The sequence below is a fragment of the Phoenix dactylifera genome, chromosome 9, assembly GCF_051530095.1.
Source record: "Phoenix dactylifera cultivar Ajwa chromosome 9, Ajwa_hap1_PhDact_Kaust_v1.1, whole genome shotgun sequence".
NCBI classification, from domain to species: Eukaryota; Viridiplantae; Streptophyta; class Magnoliopsida; order Arecales; family Arecaceae; genus Phoenix; species Phoenix dactylifera.
Genome location: NC_143198.1, coordinates 23,410,385 through 23,427,035, shown reverse-complemented (window position 1 = coordinate 23,427,035; position 16,651 = coordinate 23,410,385). Strand labels below are relative to the sequence as shown.

General features: G+C 39.3%; 1 protein-coding gene across 1 annotated transcript; it reads left to right on the top strand.

Annotated features, from left to right (window-relative positions):
* The first annotated feature begins 1,014 nt into the window (after positions 1-1,014).
* On the top strand, positions 1,015-2,866 carry LOC103714777 (transcription factor MYB41-like). Its single transcript, XM_008802183.6, has 3 exons — positions 1,015-1,434; positions 1,564-1,693; positions 1,854-2,866. Exons 1-3 carry the CDS (start codon positions 1,302-1,304, stop codon positions 2,587-2,589), a joined length of 999 nt encoding a protein of 332 aa, XP_008800405.3. The 5' UTR covers positions 1,015-1,301; the 3' UTR covers positions 2,590-2,866.
* The last annotated feature ends 13,785 nt before the right edge of the window (positions 2,867-16,651 follow it).

Here is a 16,651-nt window from a genome sequence, read left to right as displayed (position 1 = left end):
CACCACGTGGTCAACGCCAGCTGATGGAAAAAAGGCTCAAGCGGAGATTTTCGTTTTTTTTTCTTTCCTCTCAAACACGAGCATATGCGGCTTGCATCGCAGGATACCGTACAGTACTTGATAGCTATTGTCTAACAAGTAAGATAATTTTTGAACTATTGGCGTACCATAGATCCGGTTGTTATTGGAGTAGAGCTACGGACAACTTGGGAAGGCATTTTTTATGTAAAACGCGTGCTAGGTGTCGATAGAGTATGCCTCGAGGGAGACTTTTTCAGGATGATTTACTATTGTAACAACTCAGGACCTCTCCCAAAATGGCTAGCTGGAAGTTATTATTTGAGTTCCTTGATCCTGTATAAGTACTCAAGATCTACCCAGCGCATAACCGATGTTGGACTAAATACACGCCCACACGGGTCCTCACATACTCCCCTCGTTCAAGCCCTAACATCCTCGTCAGACTAAGGGTTCAAATCTATTCAAATCTAATCACAAACACTACGATTGGCCCGTAGTCAGCCCCAACGGATCCGTGCTGCAATGTCTTCTAATCCACATAGATTATGGGCTGGGTCCGCTCTGATACCATTTGTAACAACCCAGGACCTCACCCAAAATGACTAGCTGGAAATTATTATTTGGATTTCTTGATCCTGTATAAGTACCCAAGATCTACCCAGAGCATAACCGATGTGGAACTAAACACACGCCCATACGGGTCCTCACAACTGTATTCGGAGAGTGGATAAGTTTGGGGAGACCATCCACTGATTTGTGAGATTCTCAGACTGGTTTGGAAGTTTATCTCTGTCCAGGCAGCGCATGCGTTCCGAGAGACAAATAGAACAGTTGACTGAGTCGCCTCATTTGTAGCCTGATACTCTGAAAATTTCATTTAGCCGTCATCGACAGTTTTACCTCTTTTTTGTTTTTTTTTTTTTTTTTTGACTTGGCCGGATGTAAATGAAATGCTGTTTAAAATAAAAGCACATAGCGCAGAACTGCACCGCCGGGGATCCTGAGACTTTTTGGGCTCCCTCCTTCCTCGGAGGCCCTCAACGTTTTAAACGCCCGAGAAAGATTAAGACCCTGGGAGCGAGGCAGGTCTTCTTTGTGATAAGCAAAGGTCGGCACCGAATCCTTTTGACTTTCTCGCTGCAATTACTCCTTCCTTCTATTCTATATAAACCATGCGTACGCTTCCATCTCCAATCCAAACCCCCCTTGCTTTCCATTGAGCTCTTCCTCTCCTCCAAACACCAAGGATTCTAGCACAACGAAGTTAAGTCGTTGGCTCCATGGGACGAGCACCTTGTTGCGACAAGCATGGATTGAAGAAGGGGCCGTGGACGCCGGACGAGGACGAAAAACTTATCGACCACATCCAAAAGCATGGCCACGGAAGCTGGCGGACCCTCCCCAAGAATGCTGGTGAGCGACTCTTTTCTTGTGTCCTTGTGGTTGTGGGTTGCACTCATAGTTGTGTGTCGTTTTTGGATTATAAATGATCAAGTTAGGGGTCTTGCAAGGTCGAATTCATATGAAGTGTTTTGTGCACAGGGCTCGCGAGGTGCGGCAAGAGTTGCCGGCTCCGGTGGACGAACTATTTGAGGCCTGATATTAAAAGAGGAAAGTTCTCATTTGAAGAGGAAGGAATAATTATTCAATTACATAGTATGTTGGGGAACAAGTAAGTTTGTCCGCCTGAACCTTTAAATAGTTTTGTTTTCCTACCCGCGACCAAAGGAAAGGCTTCCCAAACTGATTGAGAGGTCTTAATTCTCCGATTGTTCCTTCATCTTTACAAATTCGCATGGTCTAAACATGGTCTTCACTGTTTTGAGTTTTAGGTGGTCGGCGATTGCTGCTCGCTTGCCAGGAAGAACAGATAACGAGATCAAGAACTATTGGAACACCCGCATCAGAAAAAGGCTTCTAAGGATGGGAATTGATCCTGCAACTCACAGCCCTCTCCTCGACCTCTCTTCGCTTCTAAATCGATCGTCATACAACCCAAATTACCAACTCGACTTCTTTAGATTAGCCACCAATCTCCAATCATCTCAAAGCCAAAACTTCAACCTTCTTGGCCGAAAGCTCCAAGAGCCACAGCTCCCCAACCCCCAAGTCCAAGACCCATTCCCATCCTTCCAAGACCACCAGCTACAAAACCAAATTCAAGAGTTTCCTCTTTGCACCACTTCTAACGCTAGATTCCTTGATAAAGCCCAGCTTATGCAAGCCAACGAGGGGCAATTCCAACCACAGGCTCAAAGCCATCTATGGCAAGACGTTGTCGCTCAGGCTAACTTTTCTGAGAATTTTGTGCCCGGTGCAAGTGTTAGCTTTGACAATTTGGACCCATCCATTCCCCAGCTGATCTCTGGGAACTCCAACTTTCAAGCGACCAACAGCCTGAATTATAGGCAAACTTCTGTTCTATCAGCACCAGCATCGAGCCCAACCCAATTAAACTCCTCAACGACGTACGTGAATGGCAACACCCAGGATGAGAAGGATGGCTATTACAGCAACTTATTTAAAATCCAAATTCCTGATCTATTGGATGTGAGTGCCTACATGTAAAGAAAATAGAGAGAAAAAAAGAGGTGCTGATGAAGGAGAAAATATGCACAGAGAGAGAGAGAGAGATTAGTTTTACCCTTCCGTGAATGTATGAAACACATACTTTCCACAGTTTTTTCCTTTGCGTTCATCCTGGAAATTGAATTGCCATATGTTTTCTATGTTTTTTTTTGTTCTCGATCTCCACGGCTTGTGTATCATGCGATTATGGAAGCTACATCATGCAGCGCTCTGTGCTGCTTAATAATGGATACTTGTTTCTCAAGTTATAAGAATAGCTTTCTTGATGTAAAAGTTATAAGAATAGCTTAAATGATGAGGTGGCGTAAATGTTTTTTTTTCAGAAGTAGTGAGATAAATTATGTTAATTATTAGAAAAAGAATGGGAAAATCAGAATAAGGACACACGTAAGTGTCAAGCTCACGTGAGATGCAAGCGTGTTTTCCTGAATGATCTGATTTTTTATTGTTCGAGAAAATCGAAGAATAGAAGATAAATATTGTAGGCTGTGCGAAGCTAGTTTTCTGGGTGTATCGCATACAAAAACACGAAGCAAATTAGGTCTCTCTCTCTAACGACACTCAAACATACGCATGCAAACAGTTGCAATAAATTAACAAATGCCATGCAAGCATATATACGTGGAATCTTATAACTTCTCTTCTTTCTCTTGGTATTTCCACAACAAATAATATGGTTTCTCTCTTATTCTTGAGTAGTGTTGTCCCGAAAAAGTGATGACATTCGTATCAAAGGAAAAGTATGAAACACAATATCTTAAGTTACAAATCAATTCTGACCACAAATTATATTAGGCTGCCCTGCATTAGAATGGAGAAGATTGGTGGCTACTTGCTATGTATGCACCATGAGTCATGGTAGCACATGACTAATTCTTTGGCTTGCATGTCCTAGTTATCATAGGCATTACGGTTGGCAGCAAAAATCAAAGTGATCTAACCCTCATGTGGTCCTAACCACTCTCCATACTTCTTTGGATCATGCAATAAGACCAAGTCACAGTCTTATATCACATCTGTAATGATACAACACATTGTAAAATTTTGATTAAAAATGCAAGTTTTAAACTGACCAGTAAATCATCCTTCATCTTTACCAACTTATGAGAAAATACATATATGACTCATTTGGTTTGCAGGAAGAATTTTCTCTCACCGAAATATTTTTTCTGGAAAGCTGATTTCTAATAATATGATGCTTGAAAAAATGATTTTGGCATGTTTGATTGATTATAGAAAAATGGTACCTTCTAGAATAGCCTATATTTGGTTAAGTAACTACTTTTCTAAAAAAAGTTGAATAAAATATATATTATATCGATCCTTAGTAAAGAGAAAAACATTATCAATGGATTTTGATGGCTTAAGAGTAGCTTTGGAAAAAAAATCTCAATTCCCAACATGTGAAAAAAGTAGCTTTTTTATGATCCTCGTGGGTTTTTCTTTCTCATGAAATATGAAAATTTTATTTCCATAGAAATGCTACTTTCTCATCTCATTTAAAAATTCTAACCAAACAAGAGATTTTTCTTCGTTTTTCCATTGACCACATTTTTCTCATTTCTGTTCTCGCGAACCAAATGAGTCGATAACGATATTTTGATGGTTCAACACTATAACATAAAATTCATTGACTTTTATCTCTTATAAAAAAAAACCGTTGATTTTTATCCATCATTACGCAAGAGTATAATTGTTAATAACTTGTAAATTAGATTGTTGCCTAGCATTGCATCCTTCCTTGGCTAAGTGAAAATTTCGTATGTGGATTTTGGAAGATTTTTCTTTTCTCCTTTCTATACTTTTCCAAGTGTGTGACATAGGTAATTTTTATAATTGGTTATTCTCAAACCGATGCTCCTAAAAAATGGATAGGAGATTAGGAGGCATGATCCTTAGTAGCCCTGTGTTATCACATTGTATTACCCTGCAAATAATCTGTCCTTTGCTAAACATCACTGTTTCAATCAGTGAATTGCCTTTAAGAGTCGTGTACGCCCGGTTTAATCCTCCTTTCCTGAGCCCACCTAGAAGAATAAGAGAAAGAGAAAGGCGATTTTAGGGTACACTGTAATTTCCCTGCACAGCATAAAGTCCACAGGAAAGCTACAGCTTTGTCTCATCTCAGCCGTCCAATGTCGAGGCAGGACAAGAGGGACACGTGGTCTACCATTACTGCGATCTCCGTCGACGTGGGCCAGACCTCGCGGAGGAATAATTATTTGTGGGCCGACCATATGTCCTTGAAGTTGGACCATTCGCCGAGTTATTATTTGTGGGCCGTGCATTTTCCTGACGTTGGACCATTCGCGGTACGTCACGCGTTCGTCCAGCCTCTTGGATCCGGTCAAAGCTAGAGCAAACGAGCAGACAAAATGTACTGTGCCACGTGGATCCAACATCTCACCCGCTCGACCTTCCCTGGGTATCGTTGAGAGCAAGGTCTAAAATAACGGTCGTTATGTTGCTATTTTTTTGTGTGTGTGTACGGAAAAATTATTTAAAATTATCCGTAAAAGATACAAGTTGATTTATCCGGGTTAACAACATGGATGAGGGCAGGAGGTACTGCACTGCTCAAAACCGAGTGCCATGATAATTATTTACAGCAAAGGAGGCAAGCCGATCAACATCCTATAGTTTGGCTTGTGTGCATATATGCATAAAGTCGAAGTTCATTGTACTCTTGTTATTATGCTAGTACAAGCATTTCACTAGCTTTCTATTAGTTACATTTTTCATTATGACGATCCATTAGTTAGGATTTTATTTTCACAATAGTTATATTTTAATTGTTACGGTAAGGAAGTGTATCTTGGTGCAATGATAAAATTGCTTCATTGTTACTTAATTTCTCCACATGCGGAGATAAAGCTGCATATATTCATCTTTTCATGCTCTATATTAGAGGAGCCTCCAGAGCCACCCATTTATATCAACAAAATAATACTATAAAATTCAGATATTAATGCAATAAACAAAATTTAATATTTTTAGGATTGCTTTTTTTTTTTTAACCAAAATCAACGTTTTTGTTTCTAAATAACATCACACCAGATAGTAATATCACACCGAAACTTTAGAGCTTGGACATGATTTTTTGACCAGGACAAACAATGGATGCTCTTGCTTACGCAGGGGTAGTGGGTTGGTAGAGGAGGCTTATGCCTCATTGTGTCCAATGTTCAAAGAATTGTTGGTAAATGACCTTTTCGCAATGATTGTATGCTGATTGATCACGTTTAAATTTCATTCTATGGGGATGGTTGTCTAGATGTACAATATTCTTGCACTTGTTATGTGGATAATGTGTACCAAAGTTTTGGGGTCTAGTTAAATGTTCTGAAAGTATGCTGATAGTTTTGCAAACTTTAAACCAAGGGACAAGCCTATTTTACAATTAACTATATAGTACAATTAAGTTGGCCCAAAACTTGAGGGAACATCCATACCAATTGGAGAACCTAGAACCTCCTCCAGTGGCAAGCGTGGTGTAACCACTGCTGGGACTGCGGTTCACTATTTTCGCTTACATACCACGTTTCTATACATCTCCAACCATGTTTTCATGTACTAATTTCTTGCGAAAGAGTAATTTTTATAGAAATTATACAAATCGATAAGTTGACACATCATGATCTTAGCCTCTTAGATGGCTCTTATAAATAAATCATGATGAATTCATCTAGTCTAGATAAGAGTTAGAGAATTGAGATGTTATGTTTGAGTGGTAGTACCATGCATGCAGCACGAAAAATTGTGGCAGTACATCATTTTAAAAAGATTAAAAAAAGTTTAAACACACTTAAGCTATTTATTAAAGAAAATTTTTAGAGTTATTGACGTAGGCCAGTTGACTATAATCCGAAGCTAGGTCATGAGAGGTGAAAAAATTTCAGTGGACGTTAGAGTTTCAGAACTTCTCCTCTTGCAGTGTAGGGAGACCCGTCGGATGTCTTAAAGTAAGTCTACGGAACGGCGTTGTCATTGTACTTGACATGTGAAGGAAGTTAAGAGGAAACGCTGTGGGTCAAATGACAGCTCGTGACTCATCGTGTTCATCCCATTGTTGACAACTAAGCTTGGATCTCTCACTCCTCCCTTCATCTGGATCGTATCTTTTAGAAAAGTCATGGTGGCCTCTAGGACTGCAAAGTAGCCATCATTAAGTGTGGAGAAAGTTTTAGCTCATGACTTTGTGATCTTGTGTGCTGAGATGCAAGTCAGGGAGCATATTATATTGCTAGAAAGTAATTCTGGCTGCAATCTTTGAAAATTGCAAGGATAGCTGTTTTGCATGCAGTCAGAGATTGCTAAGAAACTTAATAATCCAGCTCTAGAATGCATTTATACTTGGGCTTGATGCCCCGATTGAATGGAGAACTTTTCCATGTCAGTTATCTCCTTTGTTTAAAGGATGCAACGTCTAAAGCGTCGAGTCGTTATTTCCACCAATGTATAACATCCAGCAGGGGTGATGGAACCCCAGGATTGACTAGGCGCGGGTTAAATTTGAAGTCTCATCTCCCAAAGTGAGTTTGCAAATGATTAACTTGGGTTACACATATGGTTAATATATATTTGATAAACTCATATCCACTCTTGTAAAGGTATAACTTTATGTCTAGCATAAGCTCATAGGGATGCAGTTGGAATTCCAGTTCAGTTTTCAGATCTACGTCCCTTGTCCTCATAAAGAGCATAGGCCAGAAGAACCAGTGAACCTGGAGATTTGTTACGGCCTAGATCAAGTTTATAAACGTAAAGTGCGTGCTAAATAGGTCAGATACATATCTGAAGTACAATTTCTAGTGTTCCCAAATCCAGGTCATTATTGAACTACTAAATCCACACTCAAATCTCATATAAAATAGATCCATGCTGCAGTATTCTTTAATCTATAATGGGCTATGAGCCAAATTTGTTTTAATGCCATTTGTAACAGTGTAGGACTGTTATCACATCTAAAAACTCTTAGTGAAAGGTATTGTTTGAAATTTTTAGGGTTAAACATATCCTTATAAAATATATTTTTTTTGGTTAAAATTTGACCCCAAAAGAGCAATCCAAGAAAAAATGATCAATAGTAGGGAGGATCAGCTCATAGGCTTGGCTACAATCTTTGTTGTACATGTTCTAAAAATGGCCAGGCCACGTAACATGCATCTTGAATGGCTGTTTATATGATGATATGGTATTTGTAGCTACCAAAAGCTTGAATTGCTTTAGCTAGTGGGTAAGGATTCCTCGCTAAACTAGAGAATCCATGCCATCAGCAATGCATCGAATGGATGTCTAAAAAAAATGATAGCTGCTCGAGAAATTATATCCTAGATTCGGCCTACCAGCTCAGCTATAAACCGAGCCAATGACCGGCTACACCACAGAGCTACAATACCATGGTTTGTAGTTGGAGAAGTAGAGGGGAGTGGGGAGTGGGGAGTGAGAGGAGTAGAGGAGGGGGAGCAGAGGGAGGGGACAGCGGGGGAGGAATGGCAAAGGAGAAAGTGGCACAGGAGAGTCGGAAAGGAGGGGAGAGAGAGAGACAGCTTGGGGATCGGGCCGAGCAGCGCTCGAGGATGATGATCGTAGAGATATCCGTTAAAGATATCCGGGCCATGGTCCGAGATGGGATGGCTATTCAGGCGAAGTATACTTTCCGTGAGGCGAATGAGGCGGTTGATTGGGTGGCTTCGTTTGTTGCCAATCATTCTGAAGGACACCTATGGGTGGGTGAGGTGGAGTTGCCTAATGCTCTCCGAGATGTACTGCTTTTTAATTTTCTTGACTGTATTCGTACCCGTGTAGTATGATTCTTCTGGCTTAGCAAAAAAAACAAAAAAGCTTTTTTTTTACTTTTAAGTATCGTAGCACCATATGGCGGGCTGCTATAGGCTCGATCTATAACAGATAAAATCTCTGTAGAGTTGTTGTTTGGTTGTAACAACTCTGAACTCTATTCTTGTTTAGCGTGTTACAACATATAAGACCTATCCGTAGAGTTCTTGTTTGGTTGTAACAACTCTAACTCTATCCTTGTTTAGCGTGTTTGTTCAAATCTGTTAGCTAGGATTATGATTACTTTTCACGTATATATTTCTCGTGTGTGGTCAATAAAGCATTATCTCTTCCACTTCTATACGATCCACAGCTGAGTTGGTAGATGAAGTCTAGGTGTAATTTTTTTTTGTAACCTCCGAGGGATAACCCTCCACCTGGGGATATCGATGCGTAGGTGTCAAAAATCTCCACAATCTTTGCTTAGTGTGTGTTTTTCAGAGGCTGAAAAGCTCCGTTTGATCAACTCTTTTTCCGACTGACCCGGTCCTCTCCGGCCGCCCAAATAAAACGAAAAGCTTTCCCTTGTTTCCACCAGACCGCCAACAAAAGGGGACGTTTGTCCCATATGACGCTTCCAGCACAAGTGGAAGGCCAAAAGGCCAAAGCTGCGCGCGCGGAGAGAGAGCGAGAATGTGTTGGGAGTACTCATTGATATAGTGGAAGGCAGGTAAAATGACATGTCAAGCTTGACTCCAACATCAATGGCATCCTCTTGCCGTTGTTTTGGTGGAGTCTCAACTCTCAAACCGATGATGGTCTTTGGAATTTGCGATTCTCAGCTTTACAAGCAAGATCTTGTTTTCGACACAAGACAAACTTGCAAACAACGCCTAGTTACTTTCATAGAGACGTGAGAGTTCGAAGAACATCCGAAAAATTCCATCTTTAGTGTGTAAACGAAACAAGTGGGTTTTCTTACGGTCACACTAAAGTTAGTCTAAGTGGATGATGATGCATTCATTGTTGTATTCCTGTTTTTGTTTCTGGATAAATTAATAAAATATCTCATGAATTGCATGAAACTTTTGATATCCCTTACTTTTATTTTACTATTTTTCGAAAACAATGAATCTTTGTTATGGAAGCTATAAACATTTTACAAATAATTTTGAAAAAAAAAAGGATTCTTCATATATGTCCAGTCTAGTTGACTTTTTTCCTTGAGTTTTGAAAATGAAAAATAGAAAACAAGAACAATACCAAAAAGCTCCTAAGTGACCCTGATTCCATTAAGTGAAACGACAAATCCAAACCATAGAAGAGTTTAGGGGAAAAGAACAAGGGAAGAGAACCTTGCCAACAGAAAACTACCCTAGATTAAAAAGCCCAATGGGCTTAGGACCCAAGCAACCCACTACGCTCATGCAATCTTGAGAACCCAGTAAGTTGCGCTTAAAGCGGCCGAGGTTTTGACCCAGATGGTTCATACAAATTTAGTATAGATATATCTAATAAAGTGAGAAAACAACAAGTCACATAGTGCTCTAAGCAACTCTCTTCTTCAATTCATAGCATGCCTCCAGAGTGATTGGCCACATACAAAGCCATCCAGTCCGTGGCTCCATTTGTCCTCTCCTTTTGTTCTAGATAAGAAAAAAAGGCACCAATTACTGCTTCTTTGGCGTTGTTCGAAACGTTTACAAAGGAAAATATATAGTGAAACATGCCCAAGGTATAGCTCAATCTCCTTGTAAAGATCCGAGCATCTATTTCACGCCAAATAATCCATGTCATCGCCACCTTTCCATCTAATTTGTGGTTGTTTCCATGCTTGGGATCCAGTTGGTTAAGTCTGGCTAGAATATGTGAAGGTGTTTATACTTATAGGCAATCAAATTAAAGACCCATCAGGCGCACGCACACAATCCCATGGTAGAAATCTTTGGATAATCTGTAAAGTTGTTTGAACTAATTTGCCCACTCAAGAAAATGTCTTCGTAATAATTGACGTAACACCATCATTAAGCCCTTTCTCGTTGAAATATTCTGGAGACCAAAATGACGTGAAAAAAAGAACATCTTTGTTTCTTAAGCTCGATTCAGGCCATATCATTTGAGTCATATTAACCCATACTAGATAATTGTAACATGTTTCTTAGGTTGTCTAATAATTTGTACAAAGACGTACGTCCATACGGGATATATTCTTTTTAGAAAAAGAATTAGCTATGTTCCATCAAAATTCATTGAGATCATCTTAAGCCCAGGCCACTTGCAGCCAACCTTGGAGGCTTTAACAGACCGAAGAGTTGGTACCTTCAACATCGGACAAACAATTAAGATTTCCTTTCACTTTAGTTGCTCGTGTACATAGGTTGCGTGCATTGAAGAAAGCTTTGTAAACGTTTTATTGCACCCTGATGACCAGTGTCTGTGCAGAGGGCAAAAGCATCTTGCAAAGACTTTGACGTACGTACACAGGTAATGATGTATCATTTTTAGATAAGCTGGAATGGAATGCTTAGTACATGCATGGAAGAATTTATTTAATCCTTCCTAGCTGCCTATGGCCTTAAATCACTTTAGTTGATTGTGTAACCAGAGATCTGTTTTGGTTTTGTAGTTGGCAAGGGATGTCAGAACCGTGCAGTGAGCATGGAGTCTTGTGGCTTGTTTTGGCTGATGAATGACCAAAGAGAATGGCGAACTGTGCTCTGCCCCGCCTTCAGACCTGCGGCCATGTAGTTGGGAGACCAAGTTTGTCTTTGATGCCCCACTAAGAAAACTGTTTGTCATCCATCTCTATCCATCTCTCATGCAGGAATATATAGTTAGTACTATCGCTCTAATGGCATCTTGGCTGGGACCAGAGCTACGCAAAGAGACAGCAGGGTTTAATCTGTCTATCTACTGTGCCTTTGCTGTTTGGGATTGAAGTTGCCGCAAGTTTTAGATCATTCTTGGAGAGTTAGGTTAAGCCGTTTTAGGAACTCATCATACATCTTTGCAACTTACCCAGTTGCTCATTCTTTGGGGCCTGCTTTTCATTGCCTTTCTTATTTTTCTGTTATTACTATTATTTATTATTATTTTTAATAGAAGCGGGGTCTTGGTATGATAAGCTTAGAATTCAAGATGGAAATTGGAAGCATTGCGGTCTTGGAGAGGTTTGTTTCAGGGTAGCCCAATCGCAGACCTTGCTTCTTGTTTTCCTTAAAATTTGTCAATTGGAGTCGCGGCAGTGCGTTGGGTTGTATCCACTTCTAGACCCCTACGTCATCTCTCAATAACTATGGGTTGGATCCCCGACAAAGCAACCCAATATGTACCTAATTTTTATTTAATAGAACAGGTTCACGGGTGGACAGTTTAATATTGTTCAAGAGTAGCGACCGTTAAATGTGCCCACCTTTGGGCTAGGTTGGCCGGCTAGCCGATCGTAGCTTCCAAAGCATTCTTAGAACACACAAAAACATGCTGGAGTTGCTTCATTTTATTATAATGGAAGCTCTCTTCTTCATCGGGTGCAGCTTGCATCCTTTTTGAGAGAGACTCGGCTACGGTGATCGAGTGAATTCAAGATCGGCATATATATTGTGGCAGACGGACAGTTACTGCTCCATAATATCCGGAGGTTTCAAGAGGATGTGGCTCCTTTCAGGCCACCTATGTTTACCAGAAAGCGAACAGTGCAACTGATTGGGTGGCTTCGTGTATCATTCTGGTAGATTCTTCTGGAAGAACCAAGCAGATGTTTTTTACTCTCTTCATCAACTTTTTTTTTTTTCTAATTTTGTTGGTTGTACTCACGTGCATGTCATGTGAGGTACTGATGTACAATGTAAATTCTCCAACATATCCGTCGTGCAATGGATAAGGTTACCATTATGGGTTGGTTCTATTAGGGTAAAATATTATAAAAAAATCTATCAACTTTCTCGCTGACCAACTTATGCACATTCCCGTGCTTCCGCTAAAAAAAAGAGATTGCTAAGAAAGTTTTCCATAGTCAGTATTGAAATACTTACCCATCTGGAAGATAAGTAAAGTAGTTTCCCATCAGCCGAGTAACTTCATCGTATTTTTTGTCCCTAAAATACCTCTCTTGTGTTGGTACGCTAACAAATCCTAACTGCTCACTTCTTCTCTTCGTCTCTAATGAATTCTAATCCATTCTAATCCAGGCAGTATCGCTGCAATTCCCAGCCTATTTTAGGCCAAAAGATCATGGATTTTGGTGAGCCTTTTATATTTTTCGCTTAAAATATCCCTTTCTTTCGTATTTTCACTGATTTATATGGGCAGCCTGGTTTGGTTAGAAAAAACCGGGCTTCAATCATAAAGGGGCAATACATATGCAAATTGGATTTGAAAGCATAAAGAGTATTATAAACAAAACGGATATAAATCTTAACAACTTATCCAAAGAGTCATAATACAAAGAAGCATGGATAATAGGTTTCGGAGCCACTTTTCAATATATAAACGAATATTGATAAATTATTTTTCTAACTAATTATTGCTTGGGTAATACTTATCCAAAAAAAGAAAAATGTAGATTCCTGCATAAAGTTTTACGTTACGGAGGCTCATCATGTCAAACCTCTCCATCCAACAAGCTAAGGTTCTTAGCTTGAGCCCATGTATCCGAGAAATTACAATGACGGTATCGATTATTCATATTTTGCATAAGATCTTCTACTCCATACAGGTCATGGGCCACATCTGCTCTGATACTATATAGGTCATGGGTCGAAATGGCTAGGCAAAAGCTATTATTTAAATTTTTGGATTCTATATAAATATTTAAGATCTATTCAGAAAATAATTAATGTGAAACTAAATATACGCCCATACAGTCAGAAGCTACCATACATGACATAACAGCTTGTTTGTTAAAGGATGAAACGCAAGCTGCATGCAAAGGAGGTAGAAAACAAGGAGGGCTGAAAGCTGGGCCAAGGTCCAGCGGTTAGACCTTGTGCATTTTGGCAATTTGACCGAGATTATTCATGCATGGCTTTTATGAGATCATTTGGGGGACACAAGCTTCTGCTATAATGCTCCAGTGAGCGCTGGGACCCACCTAATGAAACTTGGTGAAACCTTGAGGTTTTAATTTGGAGGCTGCAACGTAATCCAAAGGAAAGAAAATCTATGGTCCTGGTCTTCCGATTGAACCCAGCAATGTAATCCAAGGGCTTAGGTGGCCTTTGATGTTAAGTTATATCAAGTAGAAAGATGATTCTTACATCTAGAGTATTAGATATAATGGTTCCTACTAACCACACCACAAATTTATGAATTTTTGTCAACATCTTGATAGATTAGAGAATAGCAGACTTCCAAACATTTACAACAAGGTAATATTTTGTTACAAAAATCGATTAATCTTCGATCGACTATAATAAAGTATTAAGATTTGATTAATATCTGATAACCAGAAATTTAGAGAGATCATAGTTGACAACTTGTCACTCATACAAGAAGCCAAATTTGAGTAGTTGATCACCGATATTAATCACGAAAGAGTTGTTAGGATAGTAGAAGCGAAAGTATCAAGGAGGGAGTTACTAAGACAAGAAATCACTTAAAAAATAAAAGTTATTGCTGGAAATAACTACTAATCTACAACATAAGAAGAAGACGGTTTCATTCAACATCTCTATCACACTTTACATGTATGAATTTTTTACTACCCTAACATGGATAAAGTTTTTAAGCATCTCTTACCATGGTGAGCATCAAGAGGAACCTGTATCCCTAATCTTGGTCTAAAATTCTCCAACTTGAAGTCTAATCCTAATTTAGACCTAGATCTGGAGAGGATTCTGCATCTTTGACCCTTATTGGCTTATCTAGTTCTTCATCATGACAATTATTCCACTATGAAGGATATTTTTCTTATTCTCAATTATTCTTAATCTTTCATGTAATCAAGCCTCTATTTGGCTAGTTTCTTATAAGATATTACCCACTTATTTTATTTCTCTGTAATATTCTTATTTTATTAGAAATTTTAAGTCTTTTTACTAAAGTAAGCCAAATCTTGTCTCATTATTAACCTAATTCTATGGATCGATGTGATCGATCTAACATGCCAACAATCAAATCAGCCACTAGTTTTGGCATGCCCGATAGGGCCTAATAAGATAAGTGTCAAAAGAAAAGCACTAAGGTAGTAAGCCAGTTGGGAATGAAGATAAATTGTTATTGAAGAAAATTGGGAAAACTTTTGATACTCATAAAGAAACCTCAACCATTTCTCGAAGCCAAAAAGTGGGAGAAACTTCTCAACAAAGCACAAATTGGCCAAAGCACATATCTTGACAATAGAGGCCATGGGATGTCTAATACATCACGTAGCAAGATTTAGTTTCATGAAATCAGTCAAATAGTCGTTTCTACAATGTAGTCTTTCTAGGCCATTTTCGATAGTCATGGATGTCATGCCATCATATTTATCAAATGGCATCATACAAAGATCAAACAATATTAAGTCATTTATTCATCATGGCAAGCTGCCCAGGGGGAAAATGCGACGTGGCTTGGAAAGGTTGACCAGTCTACGGCAAAATTACCTAGGGGCATCATTCAAATCAGCATGAAAAAGCTGATCGACTAAGGGCATCAATCAAATTGGTTAAGAAAAGTCAATCGAACTGAAGAAAATGATGCATAAGAAGTATGGCTTGAATTGGTCAAAAAGATTAAGTCATCAAATTACTAATCGATAAAAAGGTTAATTGATCATAGAAATTCAGTAGGCTTAAATGTATATCAATCGATGATAATGATCATAATCGTCCACTTACATTAAATCATGATCCTGCTATTTTTGCATGTTTTGGATATTAGGGTTACTCACACTAAAAACAAAGAGTAGGTGTTTAATAGTCGATCTTTCAAAAATCAATAGTATCTTTATATGTTTTTGATGATTAAAAATAAAAAGCTTCTCATTGAGTAATACCATGATCGACAAACATAATCAACAGGCATAATAAATGAACCGTGAATATAAGCTCATTATCATGGTGTTGGGTTCCTTTCGCGTAGGGATGCCGTAAAGAGATAACAAACCCTGCAGCCAGTCTTGTGATCGTGGAGAGCGTTCGACCGGCATCAGATAAATAGAAAAGGAGATAAAAAGGGAGGGGATAATTATAATAGTATGAGTTTAGATGCTTTGATCTACAATCTGCACCATAAGGAAAGGACGGGGGCTTCATTCAATCTCTCTCTCACACTGTATATACGTGAATGTTTGACTATCCCAACAGGGACAAGGCTTTTTACACGTCTTCTATATATCACAATGATGCTGAAAGGATTAATTCCACATTTGTTGACTTAATCTTAAATTTTTCAACATGAAGTCTCATCCCACATTGGAAGAAATTGATTGAGCATCCAGAGCATTTTGCATCCTTGAGCCTAAATCAGCTTGTCTAATTATCCAGGTCATGGCTATTCCATCTTGGAGAATAATTGACTTGTACTTAATTATTTTTAATCTTTCATGTAGTCAGGATTTTGCTTCTTTCTTTTTCTTTTTTGGTACATCGGCCACTTATACATATCATGTATGGGCTAGGCCAACAGAATCAAAAGAAAAGTAAATGATGCAAAGCGTGAGACACCTCGTCAATGCCAGCATAAATGAATCCTCTAGTATGGTGAGCAGCATATGAGGCTACCCAGTTAGCCACACTGTTCGCCTCTCTGTAGATATGTATAATCCCGGAGAGTCTACATGCAGCTAAAAGACTGCGAATATTACGTAGCAGCGGTTTGAAGCCAGCACCAGTGCTCGACCCGGGTCCACTTGGCTGCCTTGTCTTTAAGAAAATTATTATTCTCATATTTATTTTTTTTTGTAATATTTTTATCATGTTAGAAATTTTAACTGTTTTTACGGAGGCAAGTCGAGCTGGTGCGAGTTTTGCCCGGTGGCCCGACACCCATGACACGTGAAACGACTGAGAGGGAAAAGGCGCGCGGGGGGGGGCGGGGGGGGGGGGGGGGGGGGTGGCGGGGGGCGAAATAAAACAAAAACAAAAGGCTGCAACGTCCGAGGATGACAGACGAAGTTGATTGGTTTCAAGAATTGAGCTGTGTGAGAGACCACCCTGAACCAGCTAAATGTGTGATTCGGAGATCTCCTTCTTAGGCCTGCCATCCCATAATCGCCACTCTCTCTTCTGTTTTAAACTGATTTATAAATGTATAAATGTGCGTCCCTCCTCAAAAGCTTGGC

Bases quoted from the DNA above. Each gene is read 5' to 3' on its own strand.
- LOC103714777 (XM_008802183.6), top strand. From the start codon at position 1,302: ATGGGACGAGCACCTTGTTGCGACAAGCATGGATTGAAGAAGGGGCCG. The intron at 1,435-1,563 runs GTGAGCGACTCT...TTTTGTGCACAG, and splicing joins GACCCTCCCCAAGAATGCTG to GGCTCGCGAGGTGCGGCAAG. The intron at 1,694-1,853 runs GTAAGTTTGTCC...TTTGAGTTTTAG, and splicing joins CATAGTATGTTGGGGAACAA to GTGGTCGGCGATTGCTGCTC.